The following is a 26,657-nucleotide window of genomic DNA, read 5'->3' on the forward strand; positions in this document are numbered from 1 at the left end:
CTAATCTGTAGACTTATCTGCAACATGTCTTTCAAATTAGCGAGGATTGGCAGATAGACTTAATATTTGATTTTTTAATTTTTACATAAATATACAGCCTTGGGAGTTCAATGAAAGTAACAGATAATCTTACCTTATTAAAAGATAGTACTCATTTCAAACGATCAAATCAAAGAGACGATTAAGTTACATCCAAACTTAAAATGAGAATTGAATCTACTACCTCTATCTTAAGTTTGGAATCATCCTCTTCTTATAATTCAAATACCAATACCTATAACTCAGGAAATCCTCAAGTGTCCAAATTCTTTATACAGATGTTCTCATTCTGAGCATTTGATTCGAAATTACGAAGTTAAACAGGTGAACGTTATTGCGTCACCCCTGCCTCATCAAGCAGTATCGCCGTTCCACCAAAAGATCTGAAGAGTGGAAATATCGGGTTTGAACGTCACCGTAATCTTGGACTTATTTTTGTGCTGTTCCCCTCTAATTTTTGCTATTTTTACTTCTTATTGACAAAGGTTTATGAAAATCTTATATATGAAAATATGACAATATGACACATGAAATATGAAAATACGACACAAGTTATGAAAATATGACACAGCACAAAATTTGTTGTGCATCTCTTCTTAAAAATGAAAAAAATCTAGATTTTATATTTAGTAAGTAGGCTTTTTTAATAAAACTTCTCGAAATAATGGTTTAAATTAGATTTTTAAAATATCAATTTTCAAAAATAAACTGAAATTTTAATTTACAATTTTTCCCTGCTTATTTTAACTGAAAACAAAATGTTTGCTTGTTTATATTTTCACTAATATAAAATAAGTGTAAAATATTCTTCATCTAACCAATGGAAACGTTAAAAACGCTCCGCTATTTTGAAAAAATTAAAAAGTATTTAATTTTTTTATGGAATTTCTACAAGACTCTTGCAACAGACCCGGGCACCTGGACAAATTTTCCAGCCTCCTTCTTAAGTACGAACTTTCCTCTAGATAAGTGCTTCTTAACCTTTTTGGTATAAAGGACACCTTTTAAATTTTTTTAAGAAGTCACGGACCACCCCCTTGTGAAAAAAAATAATTGCGACAAAAATCAATTACTAGAAAACATTTAATTTTATTATTTTAATAGTTCCCAAAATTTTTAAAATTAAATTTTTAATGTGAAGACTGTTGCTGCTTTTCCTTAATTAATAAATTGAATTGAGGGAAGATTTTCGACAAAGCAACGCGCATATCATGTTCAATATTCAATCGATTTCGATGTTTTGTTTTTATCGTCACAAGTGTGGAAAATCTCGTTTCGCAAAGATACATTGCAGCAAACGGAATTATAGCTGCCATAGCTTACTTTGCAAGCAATGGGTAGGCTTCTTTCACAGAAGACCAGAACTCTCCGAGTGTTCTTGAATCGAAATCCATTTTTAGCAAGGACTTTGTTCTAAGATCAATAAGCTATCTGGAATCTAGATGTTATGTACATTTGGATGTGCATCGATAATTATAGGAGAGTTCTAGCGAATTATACTGTTCTTTGGTTATAGTTGTTGTTGTTGTTGTAGTTTAATTACGTCACACTTGAGCTGCACAATGGGCTGTTGGCGACTGTCTGCGAAACATACCTAAGGATGATCCGAAGACAAGCCATCACAATTTTGATCCTCTGCAGAGGGGATGACACCCCCGCTTCGGTAGCCCAACGACCTTCACGCGAAGTCGAGCTCTTTATCGTAGAAGAGTTTAACGAGGACCCATACCGCACATCCTCGGTCCCTACACAGATTAATCCAAGTGGTCACCCACCCGCACACTCACCGCTGCCAGTGATGCTTGTCTTCGGTGATCTGCTAGGAAGCGTGTCTTAATGATCAGTTCACTGTGGGTACAGTTTTGCATAGGACTTTAATGGTAAATTTAACTGTAAAAGAAATCCCTCTTTGGAAGGGAGCAGAAAACTATGGCTGGCGAATCGAACATGGCCGACCAGCCGGCAACCAAAATCTCACACACTGCTACTAGCTTGATACCACAGGTATCTGTTTCACAGCATATATTTTTATTATATTTAAGAATTAGCACCATAATTTTTTAAACAAAATATTGATGAGAAGAAAAAATAACTTCGGTGCCAACTTTTGAAGTCATTGAAAATTTATTTTTCATTCTCGGTTGTAACACTTATTGTTAACGAACAAATTTTAATTTCAAATGTTTGTCTTATCTACCAGGAAAACAATTAACAATTCAAACATGCATACATGATTTATTATTAAAGAATAAGTGTTTAGCAAACCGAATTTAAGTGTTTGAGCACAACTTAATGTGAAGAAAATCCTCAATTCTTTATTATTATATAAGGTCCGTAAGTATGAAATTCATAGAAAAAAAGAAAAAGTCGGTTGACAGTTTACAGATGTGAAAAAATAGTTACTTTCATCAAAGTATGAACGCACATTTTCGCTACACTTTTGCCATATAGCCCCAACAGGTAATTCAGACTAGTAGAATGTACCCTGGTGGACGAAGCAGATGACGTTGCAGATGAGCCTGTAAAGATATAGGTTCAGAGGCCTCGATCCCCACCCCTATCTAGATATTCCAATCAATAATCGTTTTAATAAGAGTTTTAATCGGGAAACTATGAACAAGCTCAGTCCCGCAGTGGCCTGATTGTTAAGACACGGTTCTCAGCATATCACCGAGGTCACAGCATCACTGGCTGCGGTCAGTGTGCGGGTGGATGACCACTTGGATTAGTCTGCGTAGGGACCGAGGGAGTGTGGTATTGGTCCTCGTTAAACTGTTCTACCGGAAAGTGCTCGTTCGTTGGGCTACCGAAGAGGGGGGTGCCATCCCCTCTGCAGAGGATCAAAATTGTGATGGAATATCTTTGGATCATCCACAGGGATGTTTCCCAGACCGTCGCCAATAGCCCATTGTGCATCTCCAGTGCGACGTAAATGAACTACAACTACGGCAACAATGACTAAACTCAAGGAGTAAATCCCTCCAGCAATTTTTTTTAGTTGTTGTAGTAATTTATTTACGTCGCACTAGGGCTGCTCAATGGTCGGCGACGGTCTGGAAAGTATCCCTGAGGATGATTCGAGGACATGCCACCCCAATTTTGATCCCCTGCAGAGGAGATGGCACCCCCGCTGCGGTATCCCGGTGACTTGCTCGCGAATTTGAGCACTTCTCGGTAGATCAGCTTAACGTGGTCCAATGCCGCGTCCCATCGCATTCTGATCAAAGTGAACACCCACCCTCACACTCACCGCTGCCAGTGATGCTTGACTTCGGTGATCTGTTGGAAACCGTGTCTTAACGATCAGTCCCCTTCAGGACCAATTTTTTTTCTAACTGCAGTCATTGTACTTTTCATTCTTAGCCTCGGAAGATGCCGGAACTGTTGCTCATTTAACGTTACCTGGTGGCCACCTGTGAGTCTAAATCACGGAGTTGAGCAATATTACCTACGCCACACTACCATAAGATCCATATATAGGGTGAGCCATGTTCACACATCTCCCATCAGAGGACGAAACACGGAGATGATCATTCATGTCTTGAGTGGGATTCGAACCAGCTACCATTGACTGCAAAGTGAGACCCACCAAGTTGTTGTTGTTGTTAATTTACGTCGCACTAGAGCTGCACAATGGGCTATTGGCGACGGCCTGGGAAACATCCCGGAGGATGATCCGAAGACATGCCATCACAATTTTGATCCTCTGCGGAGGGGATGGCACCCCCGCTTCGGTAGCTCGACGACCTGCGCGCGAAGTCGAGCACTTTACGGTAGCACAGTTTAACGAGGACCAATACCGCACACCCTCGGTCCCTACGCAGGCTGATCCAAGTGGTCACCCACCCGCACACTGACCGCAGCCAGTGATGCTTGACTTCGGTGATCTGCTGGGAACCGTGTCTTAACGATCAGTCCACTGCGGGACGTGAGACCCACCAAAAGCTCGGTCTCTTGCCCTGTTCCAGCATATGATTGTTGTTGTTGTTGTAGTTAATTTACGTCGCACTAAAGCTGCACAATGGGCTATTGGCGACGGTCTGGGAGACATCCCTGAGGATGATCCGAAGACATGCCATCACAATTTTGATCCCCTGCAGAGGGGATGGCACCCCCGCTTCGGTAGCCCGACGACCTGCATGCGAAGTCGAGCACTTTACGGTAGAACAGTTTAACGAGGACCAATACCGCACACCCTCGGTCCCTACGCAGACTAATCCAAGTGGTCACCCACCCGCACACTGACCGCAGCCAGTGATGCTTGACTTCGGTGATCTGCTGGGAACCGTGTCTTAACGATCAGTCCACTGCGGGACTCCAGCATATGAATGGTACACAATACTGAATCCTGATGGTTCATTCAGCCACACTTGCTATCTAAAATCCCAGAAAATATGATCCAGATTAGCCAGTGGCCATTTGAGGGGACTCTTTTTTTTTATAGGGGTCACAAGGTTTTCCCAGTCTGCACTAAATGTGCATTTGACGATGCTTTCTCTGGCCACATTTTGGATTGCTTGCAATTAAGCCACAATGACCTAAATACAGATATTCTATTGATTCTGAACTTTTGCAAGTATTTCATGGAGCTAGTTCAGCTGTCGCTTGACATGGAAGATATGTAACTAAAACAGCAACGCTTTATTGATAGGAAAAGTTATTTAGTAAGCAAATGAGTCAAATACTTAAGATTGTTTCCCAGGAAAGGCAAAGAATGATTGAAATATCTTTAAAATGTTTAAAAATCTTGAAAATGCTTAAAATAGTCGCCTTTTTTTTTTTTTTTTAATTACCAGATTCCTTAAAAAATTTAAATTCGGAGTTTTCAGAATAGGAGATGTGCTAAATAACGATTTTACTACATAATAGGAGTTCAAGATTTGGCAATTTTTCACTTTGTTTCCATGGTTTCAGAAAATTTCCCTTTCAGTTTCCAACTTCTCCCCTTGAAAGAAACATATTGAGGTAAAGGAAAAAGATTTGTTAAAACAATGGCCAGGAAGAGGGAAAAGTGTGAAGAGTAGAAAAATCGCACAACCTTGAGGCACCTACTCCATTAATAGAGAATATAGTTAGTTTGGTCCACGAGACTTTATGAAGGAATCAGTGTGACTCTTAGGATTAAAGTCTAAAGATCCATGTATTTCATTACGCAACGAAAGAAAAAAAGAGTAGAAAAATTGCGAATAATTTAATTATGAAAATAATATTTTTTCAATTTCTTCAAGCTAAAACTTATGGAAAAAGTTTTGCATGGGTTTTTTCGTCCTATTATAAAAATGAAGAAATTCTTTGTAGTTGCAGACATACTAGGAGAAGCGTTTTAAGATATATTTCAAGATGAAGAGTCAATGGAAAATTATATTTTTTATTCAGTTCTTTTTAATGAATATGAATTGAACTTTTATCTACTCACACTTAGTACAAATGTATTTCAGGTGTTTTCTTAACAAATATATTAATTTTACAAGTCGTCGTGCTGAATTCTAGAAACGAATACAACAGTCAAAAGAAACTTCTTGGTCACTTTTTTAAACGTTCCAAAACCAAACATTTACATGACTATCATTAAAGTTTTCTTCAGCAACAAAAATAAAGTTTAGATTTATTTACTTTCATTTTACACTAGTAATATATTGATTGAATATAGAATTTAATAAAGGATTCAGGAGTGGCAATACATCAAATATTTTCATGGACAGAAAACTTTTCTTAAAAAGCATTTAAACTGTGTTTTAATTAAGCAAAAACTATCATATAAATACTCGAAATATAAATACGCACGATAGAAAAGAAAATAGAAATACGCATAAAAATTTTATTCAGTGTAAAATACAATATTACATTTTATCCGAAAGTATCAATAAAAAAATTAAAATCTAATTTTTATGGAAATATTCTAGTATTACATTCAAATTACTACATATATCAGTAAAATAATTTTCACTTAAGTTCAAATAGAAATATCACAGTGAAGTAATCTATAAAAAAATAAGAAGTAATAATAAGTTTGCAACGAAATATTTTGAACAAGAATATCTTTAAATAAAAATCAATAATACAAATTTGATTTATTACATGACCTTGAAATATTTTTAAGAAATCTAACCTCAAATAATAAAATATATTTCAAATGCATTCAGCAAAATTATTACTTACTTCAAAAGAGCTTTGCAAACATAAACATTAAAGTTCCATAAATGGTGAATTTTACGAGTATGATGTTTACATCGAAAAAAAACTAAAATTTTAATACGATGAGCATAAAATCTACTTGTAAAATTCATTGTTTATAAATTCAGTTTTTAATGTCAAATAAATTTTACAATAACATTTTAATAAATTAAAAAACTTTCGCCTCTTTAAAATAATTTTATTGTTAAAACTCACTATATTACCATAATTAAAAAGATGTATCTTCATTCATCATGTCCCCTCTTATATTTTCTTAATTTGTTTGAGGGATATCACAATTTTTTTACGGTAATAACATAAAAATTTCTGCTATTCGGAATCAGAATAACTTTCACTATCTTCGGGATCATATTTTACAAAAATTAAACGCCTGCTCGTTCTATTTTGTATTTGTGAATCATTTGCGTTGTTAGGAGCGTTTTTAGTACCAGGAGCTAACTTCATGGCAGCATAATATTGTTCTGCAAAAGCAAATGCTTTTTCTATGGTATTAAATTGTTTTGCATTAGCAAAATATTGTTTCACAGTAGCAGATATCTCTTCTATGGTTTTGAGACCTCTTTGATTAATATCAGGAGCCCGTTCTTTAATGAGAGGTGATTTTTTTTCATTGTCGAAAGGTTTTTCCTCAATATCAGAATCTTGTTTTTCAATATCAGAATCTTGTTTTTCAATACCAGAACCTTGTTTTCCAATATCAGAATCTTGTTCTTCAATACCAGAACCTTGTTTTCCAATATCAGAATCTTGTTCTTCATTATTGGGTGCTTGTTCCACAATATCAGAAGCTTGTTCTTTGATACCAGGAGATGCTACGTCAGCTGGAAAGTGTTTTTCAATAGGGGGTGTTTGATCTGTGATATCAATATAGTCTCGGAAAACGGTAATGAGGAAATCGATGTCAGGAGTGTGTTCTGAATCAAAATAGTCATTTTCTACCTCGCAATGTGTTTGTTTTTGATTAGCACGATCTTGATTTGTTAGAATTTCTTCTTGATCAGCGAGAGGTTGTTCTTGATTTAGATAAGCTTGCACTTGATTAGCACGAGATTGTTCTTGGTTGAGATAAGCTTGCACTTTATTAATACGAGCTTGTTCTTCTTGCTCAACAAAAGCACGTCTTATGTTATCAGGCATATTATTTTTCAGAGAATTCCACATATAGTATTTGAAAAGAACTGGTGTCGGATATAGTAAGCGATTGCGTGGACTAGGTGGATTGAAAACACTTGCGGTATGGTCAAAGGCTAACTCTATCTTGATAAAAGCTAACATAACTGCAAATTTATACTTAAAATTGCCATTTAGTTCGCTTTCATATTCTGCAAGAACTGCATTTTTGAAGTCTCCAAAATTTTTCCTTAAGGAACTAATAATATCGTCATGATTAAGTCCAAAAAAGTAGTACCTATCTCCTAATACGATGTGAGTAAACAACTTCCCTTGCTTATTGTAACAGAGATTTATAAAATCTAAAATAAAATGCAGATTAGATGTTGAGCAGAAAAAATCTAATCCTTCCCATCCATCTGCATCCTCAAACTTCGGTTTAATTAGATCAGAATACATCTCCTTAATCCATTTTGAAAATAAACATAATAAATTAGGCTCTCCATTACTTTCACAAAATGCTAAAAGTGAATAAGTAAAACTACACGTATACATTAAATGAAGAAATACGTCTATACCTTCAGTGCATTGCTCCCATACTGCCAAACAATGGGATGACATCACGTTGAATGCATTAGTCTTGTTTAAATGAAGAAACAAAAAAAGCGTTTCAAAGCCAGACCTGTGCATTGGATCAAGAGCTCTATACATTACGTTCAATTGCTTTTTAAATTTAGTATATGGTCTAGCGCGAGCTCTAAGAGAACTCGACAAATTTACTGCACCAGCTGCAGTTTGTCTCATGTCATGAAACACAATTTCGAGAAATTCTGTTACTTTCGGGTCTTCTGATTCCATAATTAGACGAATGTATAAAATCTGAATGTTTAGTTTAACTTTAGACACAATTTGATATAAAGTAACTGGTCATAGAAATAAGGCTGTCTGTATGATATCTAAAGTTTACTTAATAAGGTGACTATTACATAAAAGTTCGTGTAATCTCGACATAATTGGGAACGTTTCCTGTTACTTACTTCTTCTCGTCTGCAGACAATTTGATGTCGAGCAAAAGGGCTTCCCAAGCCGAGAAGTTCCGCCGATCACTCTGTAGCGTAGAAGTAGCAGGTTTGATTCCCCTGGATTTATTCTTTCGATGTCCTTTTCTAATTTGTACTATCTGTTCCAGATTTAACAAGGGCTTATAAGCCATTTTTGTAATAAACTCATAAGCCTGGCAATATTTGTAACAATAAATAAAATAAATAAGTCAAGCAGCATAATCTTGGGGGAAAAAATAAAGTAACATATCCGAACCTTTCTCACTGCTCGTCCAATTACTCTTTAGTACGAAGATAGCGGTTTCACTGCAACCCTCAATGTATCTCGGAAATATCCTTCTCTTATTTGCGCTATCCGTTTTTCAAATAAGTGTAAAGTTACACCCAGGGTAACAGAGAGATTTGAACCGTTACCACCACGCATCAGAAAGTTAAATATATGGAAAATATCCCTCGGTCACGGAGACACCTCAGCATTTAAATACAACCCTGACTTTAAAGCACAAAAGCGTGCTTTCATCTTTACAATATCATCTTTACTGAAACATTACTCTTGCGCTTCCGTTGCCGAGTCGTATTATCCTTCCACAAACTTTTGGAATCACGGAGTTAGCAGATTTGGTTCCCACCGTAACTTCCATCTTATTTTTTCTCTTTGTGGTGCGCTTCTTTGTGCCATCTATTATTCAATTCAATAAGATCTTATAAGTTGTGTGAGCGCATAAATTCGTAGACTTATGCATGAATGAATAAATAACTTTAGCCTTTGTAGTTTCTTCGATTTTGAAGTTAGTTCCCCACCTTTTAAGCACCTTGTAAGCACCGCGACTTTCTGCAACTCTGTTGCAGGCATCTATAAGCTTATGTGCCACAACCCTTGATTTAAGTGTTTAGGCCATCAGCTTTATTATTAGTTAATTTATTGATCGCAATTTAAAAAACAGTCCTGCGTGCTCAACATGAAGTACGGATTATTAGCCCTTGTCTATAAGGCTATATGACACGAGGCAACCTAGTTGAAAGCAACTAGCGGTTTCGGTGAAGTTGAAACGTGTCATATGATGGTTGACCGGTTGCTTTCAACCTGCTTTCAACTAGCAACTGAAGTTAAAACCTTTCAACTTCAGTGGAGCAACCAGATTAGTTGAAACGTGTCATATAGTAGTTTCCAAATACTTTCAACCTTAACTAGCAACCGTTTAGTAAACAAAATACACGTGCTGATTCTGACGCATCCTGAATTTTTATCTTTTAAATTTAAACTTCGTTTAATCTTCTAACTATGACTATTTTAAATGGAATTCTAGTGATATATGCATTTTTTTTTTTTTGAAATGTTTCAAACGTATCCTTGTCTTTGGGACATAAATAACAAAGATTATGTGAATAAACTAATTCCCTATAAACTAATTTCCTCTGTGAAGATATTAAAAGTTACAAATTATTATTGAATTTTAAAAGGGAATGAAAAAAAAACTAGCATATTACTACTTACAAATGTTTAAATATTTGAAAATTCAAAATTATATAGCTTGAACGCTAAGCTTTTTAAACTCATTTTGACAGATTCTGATAGATATTTCTTTGACAGATATTTCCGAGTACTAATGAAATTTTGAAACCAAACGAAAGAAATTATTTTGCTTTTCTATCACCTTTTTTCTGTTCTAGCTCTTCTTTCAGAAACTCAGCTATCAGCTCAACGCCTACTTCAAGTACATCGTCAATAATCGCTTCTATGATAATTAAAAGAGCTTTCAGCAATAAACTTTATTGAAAAATATAAGTTCTGGTATTGGACTGTTATATACTATAATAGTCCAATATCAGTGCCGTTCTGGTATTGGACTATTCAGAGTTGGTTGAACAAGCGAAGGTTGTAACGTGTGATCACAAACGAGAAACCAAAAATCGGTTTCGTAACTAGTTGCCTCCACTTGGTTGCCTAGTGTCATCAGCACTTAAGGTGCGCTATATTTTCTTCAACTTGACAAGGATTATAATAATAGATTCAAAAATAATTAAATACAAAATAATTACCTATAAAATTATTCCCAGAAATGAAACTTAACTTAAATGGAATAACACTACTTGAGAAATTCCCTTTAGGATGAACCTTGGAATATTTGTGACAGAACTTAAGGTTGTTCAGCCCTAAAATAATAACGCGCGTTAACCAGTTAAAGAATAAGCACGTTAATCAGTTAAAAAATCTGAAAAATCGGTTTTGCATATTCTGTTAATCTTCACAATCAATCAAACAAAATCGAAAAAGGAATTCTTATGAAAACTGCATGTTAAAACAGTACAAACAACAATTCTTTCTGAAGATTGGTAGGCAGGTGCCATACTTAAATATGCTTAAAATATTTCCTAACATTTAAAAACTAAATTATTATCGCATTTTATCCTTTCTCAATAAATGAAAATCTCTAATATAATCGTTTGTTGTAGGACATTAAGGAAATGGGTGCGATTGTTCTTGTTTTCCAGTGGAGCCCTCTTCTGTCAAGAATTTGACATCCATCAAGAATTTCATACATCCACTCATTCATCCACAGATCATAATGCTGAACTGGACCTGAGAACGATCAATCTCCAATTCAATACCCACAGATGTATAATTTGTTATCAGAACATAGAGGACTTTGAGACCCGACAGATTTAAAGCTCACCAGTCACCATTTACTACAAAGGGAGTCTTCAGCCGACTGGATTCGAACTCCCGTTCTCATGAACATTAGTCTAGCGCTCTGCCGATCAGGCTGTCCCTGCCAATATAATAGATAATCTTTTGATACCCCAATCTTCAACTGAGTGCTGAATAAAATTTATTTTTAGAGATTCCCTCTACATATGTCTAACACTAATGTGTTAGGCATAGAATTCTAAAACCCGTTATATGGTTGCAGATGTTTTGAATTCGATATAATTCGTTATTTTTTCTCACACTCTATTTTCCGTTAATGCATTTAAATGCGTAAGGCTAAGAAAAAGAAACTTGGCGATAAATTGAATCAATCAATAGCCAATCGATGAATTCCTTAACTTTCCTTGGCGAAAACTATTTTTACGTATACGTAACATTCGCATTTTTGATTTCTTGGTGAACGGAAGTGTTATGTGGAGCTTATCCCTGCAGCTACACCCTCCGGGCAATGTTTGAAAATTTAGAACTTTTTTTAACAATTTATGTGTATACATTAAAAATTATGAATTCTGTTTACTTTACAGCTCCATCTTTCATAAATAAAACATATTTCTTTCTTATTTATCATACTTTGATTCTTCGTTAAAAAATAAAATAATAGCTTGTCTTCCTCACTTTGGACAACGGAATAATTGGGTAAATGGATAATAATAATTACCTACAATGATTCATAATTTTTTTTTTAACTAGTGTTAATCATCATCTTCAGGATAAATGTTACATTAATATTGCCTTTCCTCCAACTCCATCAAACTAGTAGTAATCGTCAACTTATTCAATAAATCAAATTCCTTGATAGCAGGTACTTTATTTGCGTCGCACTGGAGCTGCACAATGGGCTATTGGCGACGGTCTTAGAAACATACTTAAGGAGTAGCATCACAATTTGGATCCTCTGCAGAGGGGATTGCTCCCACCCTTTGGCAGCACGACGACCTTTGCGCAAAGTCGACCTGATTGTATCATTAACTGAAATGAATTATCGCCTTCTTCCTAAAGTAACAGAAAAGTAGGGACACTTAGTGTTCTATAGAGTGAATTTCTTAAGAAAAAATTTGAAGGGAAATATATTATCAAATTGTATGCAAACAGTAGCTTGTAAAGAGAAATTGCTGATTTAAAATCAGTGACGCGAAAATATCTAAGATCTGTTCTAAAATTACAGAAAAAAATTTTTTCCCCAGTGTTATTCATAGGTGAAATCACATTTTTTTTCTTTTGTTCTTACATTTTCTGGCTCTATTATTTATTTATTTTCATTTATTTATTTATTTTTGGAAGATGAAATAACTAATATCACTTAATATGGCTCTTCTCATTATGTACGTAAAGCATTCATTTTTTTCCCCTCGCTTATTCAAATTTAAATTCTTTTCAACCCTTCTGTAAATGTTTCATTCTTTCTTATTTGTAAGAAATAAACAATGAGTAATGATCGCTAACGTTTAATGAAAATGAGCATTTCGTAATTTTTCTTAATTTATAATCAATTTTCAATTGAATTTTTTTACACTTCTTATCCTTTCTGTTTCATTCTTTTTAAACGATGGCCTTTCAATTTTACTAAGTAGGGGAGAGGGGGGCACATGTGAACATGGTATGTTTTACCAATATGATTCGAAATAAAAAAATCTTGAAGAATTTTCAATACATGATAGTATTAGTCCTACCTCTCTGCAAAACTTTCAGGACAATGAGTCATTTTGTTGTTCTATTCTGACATTTTCTTTGTATCAGCTGGTGTTGTATATACTTTTATCACTCGCTTCTTCAAGTGAAAACATAGTATAAATCAACTAATAAGCTAAAATTAACTATTGCAGATCATTATATGCACATTCAGGTAAGTTTATGACAATTATTTTCTTTTTACTCAATCAAAAATTCTTTATTTTTCAAGTTAGGTTTAAGAAAGATGATGGGACACTTGTGAACAAAACATCTAGGGCAGATGTGAACAGTTTACATGTGCCCTTACAAAGTATTAAGATTGTTATCTTCATGATATTATAAGTTTAAAAAATATGTATGCGTTTAAAATTATTATTATTTAATTTTCCATAATTAATTAATTACTTGTTAATTTTTTCTTTTAAGACTTTTTTTTATTGAAAGGTTGGTCAACAATTTTGTGTTGTATAGTGATTACAAGACGCAAAAAGATATGATATTTTATTACTTAAAAAGTTGAGTTTAAAATAATTCTTAAAATATATTATTATTCTTAGTAGAAAACCTATTTTGCATAAGCAATATATGTAAGAATAATCTTTATTTAATAAAATATTCTTTATGCTGCCTTGTCTTTTAAGATTTGAATAAAAATGGGAAAAAAGCATGAAAGAGTATCAGAGAAGAAAGAAAAAGGCCCATTACAACTCCTGAGGAACATGAAGTTGTGAAAAACCCAATTGACGAAATTAACCCAATAAGTTCAATAAATTTACATAAACAAATAAGCCCAATAAATTCACATAGTTAGCTACAACCCCTTCAGTATAATGTGCATCTATATCTGTTATATTAAAGATTTTTTTCTTTTAAATATGATGATTGCTTTGTGTTTTTAATCTTGTTCACATGTGCTCCAGGCATGTCCACATGTGCCCCCTCATAGGGGCACATGTGAACAATTGAAGTCATTTTTCTAAAATATCATAAAGTAAAGAAATATTTTATTGAAAAATCTCAAAAAATTTCATAAGGCAAAAGAAAGGACTATTTAAACATATGGACTTCTTTACTGTGAGAAATTGATGATATTTTCTGAAAAATGAAGAAATAAAAAAATTTGTTCACATGTGCCCCCCTCTCCCCTACTGTAATCTAATCTTCACCTGCATCGTTGTTCGTTTTGTTCGTGATGTTGCAGACTGAAATTAGTTATCTATATGCTACATATCCTGCAAACTTTAAAAATAAAGATAATTCTAAACATCCCAACAACATAACTTCCTTCATTTTGGAAACATATGCTCTCCAAAACCTTGAGTTTATGATTTTATAATATTAATGAATATAATAAAGATAAATATTTACTCAATGTATTATTTTTATGTAGTTATAATAATTTTATTCCCAATATAATATTTTTTAATATAATTATTGTATGGTTTTCACACATTTTGACATCGTGATGATTATGTTCCTTCTGATTTGATATTAAAAAGCGGCTGATTTCATAAAGCAGTGATTTTATTAATAGCCATCACTGTTACTGAAATTAAATTTCATTTTTCAAGAGCATAATAAAAAAAACTTCTAGAACTTTTTACTTGGTGCTGCCATCTTCTATCTAAAGCTTCAACTAAATATGTATTTATTTTTCATTGTCTTCGGGAAATGCATTTTAAATTGTAGAAAAGGTAGTTAAATAACATTTGCGTTAAAAAATATTTTATTTCGTGTGTAGTATTTATAAACTATTTTAATCAATTTTGCAAAATAATAGTTTTTAATTCTATTTCATTTCCTTCTCTCACAAACAAAAATACATTTTTCAAATCCCTGGAATTACACTGAGTCCAAATTTTAAAAATAATTTAATAAATTTCTTATTTGCTTATTACTTTTTTCTTATTTGTTTATGAATTTCTTTACTTGCAATATATATTTTTTTTTATTGATGGGGTATGGGTAAATGTTGTCTGGAAAAATTGAATATAAAAAATAAATAAATAAAATTCAAAAAAAATTTTACTTCACTTGTGTTTTAAGTCAGTTGTTTAGATTGTATTATTATAACATTTTTGCATTTTACCTGCAAATAAGATGAATGGGTTCAGGTGGTGCTTTAAACAAAATACTGACTCAGAAAAAAACTCAGAGAAAACAATGTGCTCTTTGCGGTAGTGGAAACTGGATACTTTTAAATAGAGCAACTGTTTTAGTGCGTTAAAGGTGTACTGAAAAGTATTGTTCAACATTGAACATTGAACTTTTAAAATTTATTATGTGGCACAGCATGCTATTGTTCTTTTTGTAGGGTTATATATAAAGCTTTTTGTTATGCATTTCCTTGCCAACTTCCGTGCCAAACTTAATATTGGATTCTGCTTTTCTGAAATCATCAGGCAGATATTTAAACTTAAGTGATTAACTTTTAAGTGATTAACTTAAATTTATGAGTATTCATAATGATTTTTTTCGCATCATAACAAATGTTTGAAACTTTTTTTTATTATCTGAAAGAATGTGTGTAAAATTTTAAGGAAAGCGACAACATTTGTCTAGAATAAATCATAGATTTTTTTAAAGCTTTTTTTTCGTACCACAGGAATGATATAAATTTGATTTCATATCAAAAAATGGAAACTATATTTTCTGAATAAGGCCACATGTACCTTGAAATATTTATAGCAAATATTTTGTACAAAAAAATTAAATTTTGTTTACTACAGTAAAAACTGTACCTCAATCGAAAAATATCATATGGTGGATAAATTAGGAATTTTTCGCAATTTTCATTCAGGGGAATTTCCTTTGAAACTAGTTTCATATAAATGAATAGGCGTAAAAATTTCTTAAAATATCATAAGATAAATAAAATAAAAATTTTATGGGGTGGTCTTCAACCACAAACAATTATTCCCCAACTCTTATGAATTTTCATAGAAATCTATTCTAAATTATCTATCTATTCAGAATACTTCTTAGAAATCTAAATCCACCATATTTTTTGAAATCGAATAACTGAGCAATGGATTTATGGTATTTCTAGCCACTTGACCATCAACTTTATAGCTACTACTTAGTGTAGCAGTTAAAGAAGTGTACACAATGAATTTTACTAAGTTAAAAATTATTGGTAAATATTATTTTCCACGTAGGTTAAAAAGAGAAAATATAAATTCGTATGAAGTTAAACTGAAAATATAAAAACAAATATTTTCTTTCAAATAATTGAAATGAGTGTAGTTAAATAGTATATAAATGAACAGTTATTTGCTTGTTGTTCCTGCTGTTTAAATCATTTTAATAATTTTGCATTAGTTCTGATTTTTATTTAATAGAAATTGAGTTTCATTTTCAAATTCACATTCAAATTCACTGGTGCTGACATCTCTTTACGAAAGTTCTGACTAAAATATGTATGAAAGAATATTTGAGAGCGTTTACGTGGGGAAAAAAACATTTGTTCGTTGAAGCCGGTGAAAGATAATTATGTTAAAATTAATGTTTTTTATGCTATTTAATTTTATTTTCCCAGAGACGAATTAAAAAAGAAAGTCAGATGAAAATCCTGAGAAGGCTCAAGTGTTCCAAACCACCAGGAGAATCTATTAATATCTACTTTCTCTTCATTTTTTCCATAATAAAAAATATTTCTAACACAGAAATATGAAGGCTAATAAAATTTTTAAAAACTGGTTGCGTATTCCAGTGTTAAAAATGCAGTAAAAATAGTCCCACCTCCGATGGTGCCTCCCAGGTTAATTATTACAGTGAGACGAACGAACGGATAATTGCGTGTAAATGATATTAACCCTGTTTACATGAGAGAATTTAAAATGAATAAAAAGTCGGATTACTATGTATATGTCCATAACAGAACAACGTGTTGTTGTAACACATATACATTCATCGTCGAGTAGTTAAAGTTTTTGTTGAACATTGCTTAAGAATAAAGTCTTTAACGCGTGTTCCGAAAGTCACTAATAACTTGCAAATGATATTTTAATGTGCCGTTAAATTATCGCATTCAGTTTAAAACAACAGTTTGATGAAGAAGAAAAAAATTAAAAATTGCAAAATGGCATTTATTTTAGAAGGTAACTACTGATGCAATTTTTGTGACTGATATTTATAAAACGATGGAAGAATAGATCTGGTTAGCGTTAAATTAAGATTGAAATATTGGGAAAAAAACGGACTACTTGGGACAAGGAATACAAAAATATGAATGACAGGATTAGTATTTGGAGGATATTTTTAGAATTGCAACAACAAATATAAGCTTTAATTAAGCAAGAACATTGTCATTCCTACCTACTGTAATGTATTCTTTGCAGTGTAGCATGTAAATATGTTTAGTAACTCGGTTTACTTATATTTTGACTGCTTCAAAAATGGATGAAACAAATTAACTAAACTCGATTTTATTTTATTTTTTGCTAAATATCACATTTTTTGTAAGCAACTTAAACTAAAATGATATGTTTTTTTTTTCTCGAAGAAATGAATTTGTTTGATATCAATATTTTATGTAACACTTGTTTATTTTATATAGCACTATGGTTTGTGTGCCATTTCATTACAAGTTCTTCTTCTTATGTAGAGTTCTCTTAATACTTATTTATTAACAAAACTCTGCCCCCGCCCTTTTGCATAGGTGCACGTAAGTCCGTCTATCATAGAATAAAACAAATATTTTTATTTTATTTAACACTAATATTTTTCTAACACACTCAGAGTAAGCGTCATCCAACGAAAAGCACCTTAATTATTTCTTTTAATTAAACAAATTCTTTTCTGCTTTCGATTTGATTTTTTCAAGAGAGCTCTGTAAAAAATGGATACTCAAATATCACGAAACTTCCTTTTCTTTATGAAACCATTTCCTGGTCAATGCTCCAAGCAAAAAATTTCATCAAAGTGACGAAATAACTATCGTCATTTTTTCAAGGAAACGAATTTTGTCAAAATTTAGAAGAAAAAAATATTTCGTCATTATATTTTTTTCCAAGCAAAACAACAACTTCGTAGTGCCTAATATATCTAACTTTTCCAATAATCACTTTAACTTGGCAAACAGATGGGCAGCACTACACAAAGTCAGAAAGATAAATTATTCTCATACCCATAGCGTGATTCGAACTCGGGATCTTCCTGAGACAAGGCCATCTCTTTGAGCAATATACAGGTCGATCGGCTTAATCCGTCATTTTATTTTCGATTGTCCTGACTTTATTCCAGTTTCGTCATTCTAGATAATAATCTCCCACAATGCACTACGATGAAGTTTCGAATTGAGATTCGATGAATTACGATGAGTTTCGAATTGTCATATATTTGAAAGTTCGCGTTTCGTCACAAATCACATGATTTCTTGACGAAATGATTCTTAAAATTACCGAAAATCTGTTCAAGGATTGCTGAATCGTCAAAAGTGAGAGTTTTATTTGCGCTGTACGATATCAGAATTTCAATATCTTGATATATCTCCTGATATAATCACCAAGTCTTTAAATTTGTCTAATTTTGAACTAAATTGTATACATAAATATTTTTGCTAGATAGACATTTCTTAGCTTTCACCGCACTATCGCATTCGATGATAATTATAACTGATAATACTCTCACTTATAAAAATTTTCTATATTTATAGTTTTCAACAATGATCGATGTTTTATAATTTTCGTCACCGCTAATACTCTAGAGATTATCGAATTTGATATTTATCATTTTTGATAATGATCATGATATCTCTTTCGGTAATAATCGTACATTCGATATTTATTGTAAGATATGCTTTTTATGATATACAAGGTGTTCCGAAAATGTTGCGACAAACTTCCAGGGGAAGTAGGGCACATCATAAGGATTAAGACACGCTGCATTATAAGAACGCATTTCAAAATATTGTAATCGCATTGTTCAAAATACAATAATCACTTTAACGTGATAGACGTTTCTTGAAAGTGTTTCTTGATATATCAATCTACTTAGCTCTAGTCTCGGGAAATTTTTCTTTTAGAATACCGATAACGCACAAAAAATTTCGAAATATTTAGTATAACCTATATTTTTTGAGAATCAGTACTAAAAGAAATAAAAAGTAAATGTTTAATAAATAAGAAGTAAATGCTTAATAAATAAAAAGTAAATGTTTAATAAATAAGAAGTAAATGCTTAATAAATAAAAAGCAAATGTTTAATAAATAAAAAGTAAATGTTTAATAAATAAAAAGTAAATGTTTAATAAATAAAAATTAAATGTTTAATAAATAAAAAGTAAATGTTGAAAAGTAATAAAATATCGAAAGCCTTGTTCACATATCTATAACTTACATGGCATGAAATGGCCTTGATGTCAGAATAAACTTTCTACTTTGCTTAAGTTGTTTTTCTAAGTGAAACAGTCGTTAAGCAGCAAAACAGTTTTACAGGATTCATATTGTGGAAATATAAACCTGTCTCAAGTTGGAATAACGCAAGCACTGACTTATTTAAATTAGAATACTTACATATTTAAATTAGAATAATGGGTACACTTAAATCTGAAAATTATAAATGATGCCGTCGAAAGTGTTTCCACAATTTCTATGTAATTAAATTCGTTAAGATAGGAGTAATTATTAAAAAATACAGATTATTAAATAAAAATTTAAAGTACGCAGTTGAAAACATTTGAAAATCAATTGAAATTTCTAATTTATAGTTGAAATTTGTTATTTTAAAAAATTCTGAGTATTAGTTAAAATTTGAAAATCCTAAATTAAATAAAAAGTTTTGATATTTTTTTAAAAATACACGATTTTTGAAATGTTCCACCAAATTCCAGAAAAGGTTTAACGAAAGGATTTGACTTTAAGCGTTTGAACTTTAAGTTTTTGGAAATTTTAAAAAAGAATTTTTAAGGTATATTAATCGGGACAAAATGTAAGAACTTTGAAAAAAGTAAAAATTTCAAAATAAATGAATAAAATGGTAAGATATTGAGGTCATTTTAAAAAGTATGTATTAAAAAGTATGGTAATATGTTTGACGCAATTGCATAAAAGTTTTGGCATAATTTTAGAAAATATTTATTAACGTTTAAATATGTTTTTGGCGAATAAAGATTGAAACTAGTTCAGCAAGTTATTTCAAAAGTTTTTATGCTATATTTATGGATGGTTGGTGACATTTCAGAAAAGTTTTCACGAGATGCTAAAAATAGTTTGATTTAAAATAAAGGTTTGTTATTTGTTTTCATGGCAATAAAGTAGAGAGATCTAATGAAATTTAAATTACGTTGCCTTGGGTATAAAAATGTAATGGGTTATAGCATATTTTTTTTTAAATTTTTATAAATAATTCATAATTTTCTTAGTAAAATACTGGTGGTTTTAAAAAATCGATTTAACAGAAAATAATTTGCTTTGATTTTATAAATGTATACAAAATCTTTAAAAAAGTATGAAAAATAGTTTTTTAGAAAAAATTTAGAAGATTTTTAGATAGATTTTATAAATGATTAAATAAGATACATACTTACCTTGTTAAGGCTTTGTTTTCTTAGAATACAACAAATATAATGCCATTTTTTAAAATGGCTAATTTATCTAAAAATAGAACTTCTATGGACCCGTGGAATTCCTTTTTTCCGACATCAACAGAAATAATTTAATACAAAAATTATTTTAACCAAGTGTAAAAGAATAGTGTAACAACACTAAACAGTGCTTATTTTTATTCAAAACTAATTTTAAAACTGTATATTATAAGCTCTGATATATATATATTGCATATAACACAAAATTTCAGAACTAGATAAATTAAAATTATTTTAAATTAACAATAGGTTTAATGGCAGTTAAATAAGATGCAAAGATATAGCATAGAATATGTCAATTTAGTTGTATCTGACGTTTAAAAATGGTATTACACACATATTGTTTTTAAAATACTCATTTATATGAATCTGCATTTACAAAGTAATTTGATTTCTCAAAAATGCTATTTTTAATTTTATTTCTGTAGTTAAAATTACTTAAGTCATGGGGCATCAAATTTGCAAGTTTTTTTTAAATGTTCCTTTAGTTGAATGGAATGCTAATTCAATATTTAGACTAATAAAGGTAATTGAAATCTGCCTCATGCGTAGAAAAATTTAAAAAAAAATTTTTTTAGGAAATGAAATTTGTTAATTGAAAAACATGATTCAGAATGAAATTTTTTGATTTAAATATGAGATTTGTTTGTTGTTTCGTTGAAGAACACTAAATCAATGCCGGCAAAAAAAGAGTTTATTAAAATACAACTTGAGGAAATAACATCTCGCACAAACATTGCTAAAAGAAAATACATCTTAATCAGTCATCATAGCTTATGATGCGACCGAACAAACGAACCACCTCTCAGGCAGCTGCTTCAACTACTATATACGGATTTCCCCTATCAGGAAGTCGTTACACTAACTTACACAACTCACGCAACTTACCTGAGAGAGAGAGGAAAAATAGGGTTTTGTTCGCATATTAACAGCATTGTTAACTGAAATTTATGATTGATACACATAATTGATTTTATTTCAAGAGATACAATTTGTTAATTTCAAATTGAAATTTAAGATTTGTTAATTGAAAAGTGTGCCTTATGCACCTAAGAATAAAAAATAAAAGTGCTTTTTTTTTCCTAGGAAATGAAATTTGTTAATTTAAAATCCAAAATTGGAACAAAATCTGTTAATTGAAATTTGAGATTTGTTAACTGAAAATTCTGTTTGATGCACACAATTTATTGTGTTTTAAGAAATGAAATTTGTTAATTGAAAATTGTACTTAATGAGCCTGAAAACTAAAAAAAATTATTTATTTTAGAAGTATCATAAGTCATTTAAAAAAAAGAAAACTTCAGTGGTGAATAAATATAAGATGCTGGTTGTTTAAAAATGCATAGAAAGTCAAAACAAATCATCGTTATCATACATTTAAAGTAAAAGGTCTCTATAAACCAAAACATCTTTAACACAGCAAGCGGATTGACTCTAGGATTCCAAATACATCCATCAAACTTGAGACTCTTCCATTACGACAAAAAAAAAAAGGTCCAATAAGAAGTAAAATCATGAGAACAAAATAAATCGCTAAAGCAAGACATGAGCTTAGGAAGTGAAAAATCCTTTATTCGATAAGCAAATTGTCATCTGCTTTACTTTTGTTTAACATAGCGGTAGCTAGATCTCAGTAAAAGAGGAGCTAATTACGACCTCCTCTTTCACTCGATTCGACCATTTAAGGTGAGTGTCATTTTATCTCTTTTCCACGCTTCCGATGATAATGAGGATTTCAATGGATCGTAAGTTTTCTAAGTGATCCTATTACTGTTAGAGGAAAATGTTTTTCTCGGTCCTCTTTCTGATTCCACTTATCTATTTGGAGAATGAGTGGATTTGATGCAGGATGATGGCTACATCGAGTGGAAATCTTTCATTTATAGATATTTCTCCCAAATAGAAGGTGAGGAAGAGCATCAAATGTATTTTAGTTTTACTTTTTTTTGCCTATTTGATACTACTTTAGTATAGAGTGTGTGAAGATTATTATTTTAATATTTTTTCTAATATGAATGAAAAATACTGATATGATTAGAAAATATAAGAAACATTAGTCGATTAGATTGAAAGAATGGAGAATAAATAATTAAAAAATATAAATATGATTAGAAAATACTTTCGAACAAATCCATACGATAGTAAATATTCTGTATTTTTCATCGTAAAATTTTGCATATAATTCCACTCAGTTTGATAGAAAGTGACTAGATTTGATACAGGATGATGGAAATCTTTCATTTATAGATATTTTACTTAAATAGCAGGTGAAGAAGAGTATCAAATATATTTCAGTTTCATTTTTTTTTTTGCCAATTTAATTCTACTTTAGGATAGATTGTGGAAATTATTTCAATATGATTATGATTTAAGAGGATTATCAAGGATTCGGAAAAATGCAGACCATTCTACTGATTTACAGTGAATTATAAAAAAAAAAATTTCGCGTAAAATTTACAGGACAAAATTGGGGGGACTGAATAACAATCACAATATATATATATATATATATATATATATATATATATATATATATATATATATATATATATATATATATATATATATATATATATATATATATATAGGTTTGGTTCAGCTAATTCCGCTTACTCAGGAAGTGGATTCTGACGTCATAAGCAATCCCCGTTGTTTTTTTTTTGGAATCGCGTGAAAGCTAAAGCTTTTCGTTTAAACTAATTTTAAGTTATGATTTTAAAAAATTTAAGTCCATTTTGAATATGCTGAATTGATTTTCGATAGTTTCAAGTTAGAGACTATTCAAACTAATCAACATTACGAATAACCGTACGCATGCAGACTCTTCATTGCGATATTTTTTTACATCGTTAACGTAAGTCATGGTGGCGATAAAATTCGAAATTAAAAATTGCCAAAAATCGAAAAATTTGCATTATATTTAATTGATTATTTAAGCAATTGGGGTGCTGAAAATAGAACTTGTTTCAATAAACGGAATAAACAGAATAAACATCAATGATATAAATACATGCATAGAAGAATATCGAACAATATAAATAAATATCGGTCGATATAAATTAAAAAAAACAAATGGTGACATATCTTTTTATATCCGTTAATTCATTGAGAGACGTAGCCAGCGATGGCAATTAAACTTGACGATGGCAATTAAATTTGATATGAATACATGCATGGAAGAATATCGGACAATATAAATAAATATCGGACGATATAAATAAATAAGAAATTAAATGGTGAGATAGAGATGTTAATTAAATTTGAAATTAAAATACTCGTCTAAATGGAAAATTTACATTATAACAGTTGATAATTAAGCAATTTAGGGAACTGAAATAGAATTTCTTTTAAGAAAAACAATAAACAGAATGCGAAATTAAATCTGATTTAATATGCTGAGAATATTATTCCAGCACTACAATTGCATTGTCAAAAAATATTTGCTCACTTTACCTTCATTTTATTTTATCCAAAATAAAACCCCTCTTAAAAAGAAATATAACCATCGCAAATTATTTGCCTGTCCAGTTTAAGATATATCTAAGAGCATCGACGTTCTCCCAATTGATAGAATTCGTTTTCCCGATATGAATACATACATGGAAGGATATCGGACGATATAAATAAATAAAATCTAAAAGTATCCATGGTTAGAATTTACGATTTCCTTCGATTGACCGCAAACGACCTAGTCGAACGTTTTTCGCCTTACCTTTCGATAAAAAGTGCTTCTCTGGTCCCAAAAATATTATTTCCCCTCCTAAGATGCAATTCATTTTTCCATTATCGAACGTTTGACCGCAAGTCTCCCCCTTCTTCCTCCTCATTCACAGATTGTATCGTTTTCCATCATACCCTACTGCTATTTTGTCCACCACTCACATTAAGGGGAGATGAGCATTTTTTTTTCCTTATCGAAACAAAATGGGGAACCTAGAATATTTTTTAAGGCTATATTTATTTTATTATTGTTTACTACAATAATTTTAGGGACTTTACTTGTCAATACGGAAATGCTATTTCTTCCCTTACTTTTAAGCTTCACATAATTAAGCAGTATATAGCATTTACGTATTGTGTATTTTTTATTCAACGATAACAGTCCATAATTTCAATCAAGTGACTTGCAAACCAAATGTGGTTTATTACTAATCACATATAGCCTATGATGTACCTGATTAAAAAAAAATAATTTGTTCCTGTTAAGGTATCTAACTTATACAACAAAAATACTTTTATTTAATAATAATCGAAAACATTTTAAATTATAAAGTAGATGATTTTTTATGTTCCTTTAACGAATGTAATTTTTAAAGGCAAAATGCAAAATTTGAGCGAAATTGGTTGAATAGTTTCTGAGAAATTGAATTTTCAAAATACGACTTTTTCAACTAAAAAACGTACTTCTTCTCAGTAAACACACCTTTTTTTGACGGATTACGATTCCTGACCCCCAAGATATAGGGGGTAGCTCCAATCTGGTAAATACAGTCTCAATAGTTTGGTCAAGAGAACGGTCATAAGTTTGGACCCCTTAATGTTAATTTTACTTTTTTACGCGTTGCGTATTTCTCCATAACTCGAGAACTTTTTAACTGAATTGAAAAAATTTTGGTCACAATTAAAATCCTATATTTTACACTTTCTTAAAGTTTAATTTTTCAGGAACTATTCAATTGATTTCGCTCAACTTTTTTAGTTTGCCATATAAAATTATATTCTTTAAAATGGTGTAAAAATTTGCATACCTTACAATTCAAAATATTTTTTCGGCTATTATCTAAGTTTTTGAGTTATGCCTTGAAACTCAACCAAACTTTTGACCACTCGCCTGACCAAACTATTGTGACCCCATTGCGGCTACTCCTATATATTGGAGATCAGTTATCATAATCCGTCGGGAAAAAAGGTATATGTTTCTTCAGGGAAAGTACGTTAATGTGTCTGATTTTATAATATAAATATCTGCTGCACTAACTAATTAGCATATTTGAGGTCACACCCGAGGTTGAGTCGTCCTATAAAATTGAAAATTGTTCAGGATGTTTTAATTTTTAGAGGAAACGAAACTGAAGCGATATTTGTTTTGTCAAATTTGTATTCTTTTACGTAGCTTTATTGAATTATTTTTTATGCTACTAATTAAAAGAAACTAAAAATGGATGGTTAGAATGATATATTTTCTGAAAATTAGCTCTTTAAGTTTATTGAAATGTTGCGACAGCATTATATATTTGCTGTTGATTTTTGGTTTGCTGATGCACAGATGTTTTGATTTCCCACTATTATTTGCATTATTTTGTTTATTTATTTATTTTAAGTATTTATTTTATTTACTTATTCATTTTAAATATTTATTTTATTTATTTATTTTACTCATTTATTTACTTTAAATATTTATTTTATTTATTTATTTTACTTATTTATTTCGTTTATTTATTTATTATATTTATTATTTCATTTATTGATTTATTTATTTTATTTATTTCAAGACAAATTGTTAAAAAATAATGCCTAAACCAAAAACTGAGTGTGGGAAGAAGCTCCAATTTCATGTTAACAGATTTACTTCTAATGCGAATATAGAAATATTAATATGGTTCCATTAATCTAATTTATTTTGAGAAAACAAGATATATTTCATATTAAGTATTTATGTTTGAATATGAAATCACAGCACAATGTTCTTTTTTAATCTTAAAACATTATATAACACAAAGAGAAATAAATTTAGGCAAAATTACCTTTAATGTATAGTACCGTCATTTCTGGTAAAAAAACAAACAAAGAAAAAACAACATGATTCTGGTAAATGAACCAAAACGGTACTTAAACCATTCATTTAGTAATTTTTCCGTTCATTTGGTAACAGTTTACCAGAAATTCTGTTTTTTTAAATTATAGATCATACTACCAAGCATTTAGTAAAAAAAAAAAAAACAAAAAAAAAAACTGAAAAGTAAATTTAACCAAATAAATGGTTTTTATGCCATGCTTTAAGGTATCTTAATAAAAGTAGCAAATTTAACCACAATTACTACAAAGCAACTTGGTTATAAAACCATATTTTATTGTTAATTTTACCAAATTCATTACCAAGGAGATTCAGTAAAAATTATTGAGTTTTTTAGTGTTTCCATATAGACAGACGCACGGTAAATTTTTTCATATTCAGGTAGTTTTGACCCTATTTTTTTTTCTTTTTCAGCTACATTTTAGTAATAGTTACCGTAAAGTCACTGTGAATCACTGTAATTAAAAAAATATTACTCTAAAATGTACGGTA

The 26,657-nt window shown here is 30.9% G+C and overlaps 1 protein-coding gene across 2 annotated transcripts; it reads right to left on the reverse strand.

Annotated features, from left to right (window-relative positions):
- Positions 1–5,843: 5,843 nt before the first annotated feature.
- LOC147801257 (uncharacterized) lies at positions 5,844–8,345 on the reverse strand. Of its 2 annotated transcripts, none has more exons than XM_087154618.1 (2): positions 6,960–8,345; positions 5,844–6,917 (listed from the first exon to the last, which is right to left on the reverse strand). In XM_087154618.1, exons 1-2 carry the CDS (start codon positions 8,200–8,202, stop codon positions 6,544–6,546), a joined length of 1,617 nt encoding a protein of 538 aa, XP_087010744.1. In that variant the 5' UTR covers positions 8,203–8,345; the 3' UTR covers positions 5,844–6,543. The 2 variants fall into 2 exon arrangements, with proteins under 2 accessions (XP_087010744.1, XP_087010745.1); XM_087154619.1 differs by having other exon boundaries at positions 5,844–6,896; positions 6,960–8,334.
- Between the last annotated feature and the right edge of the window lie 18,312 nt (positions 8,346–26,657).

This window comes from Parasteatoda tepidariorum, chromosome 11 (assembly GCF_982258835.1).
Source record: "Parasteatoda tepidariorum strain Cologne lab strain chromosome 11, Ptep-v5.0, whole genome shotgun sequence".
Classification (NCBI taxonomy): domain Eukaryota; kingdom Metazoa; phylum Arthropoda; class Arachnida; order Araneae; family Theridiidae; genus Parasteatoda; species Parasteatoda tepidariorum.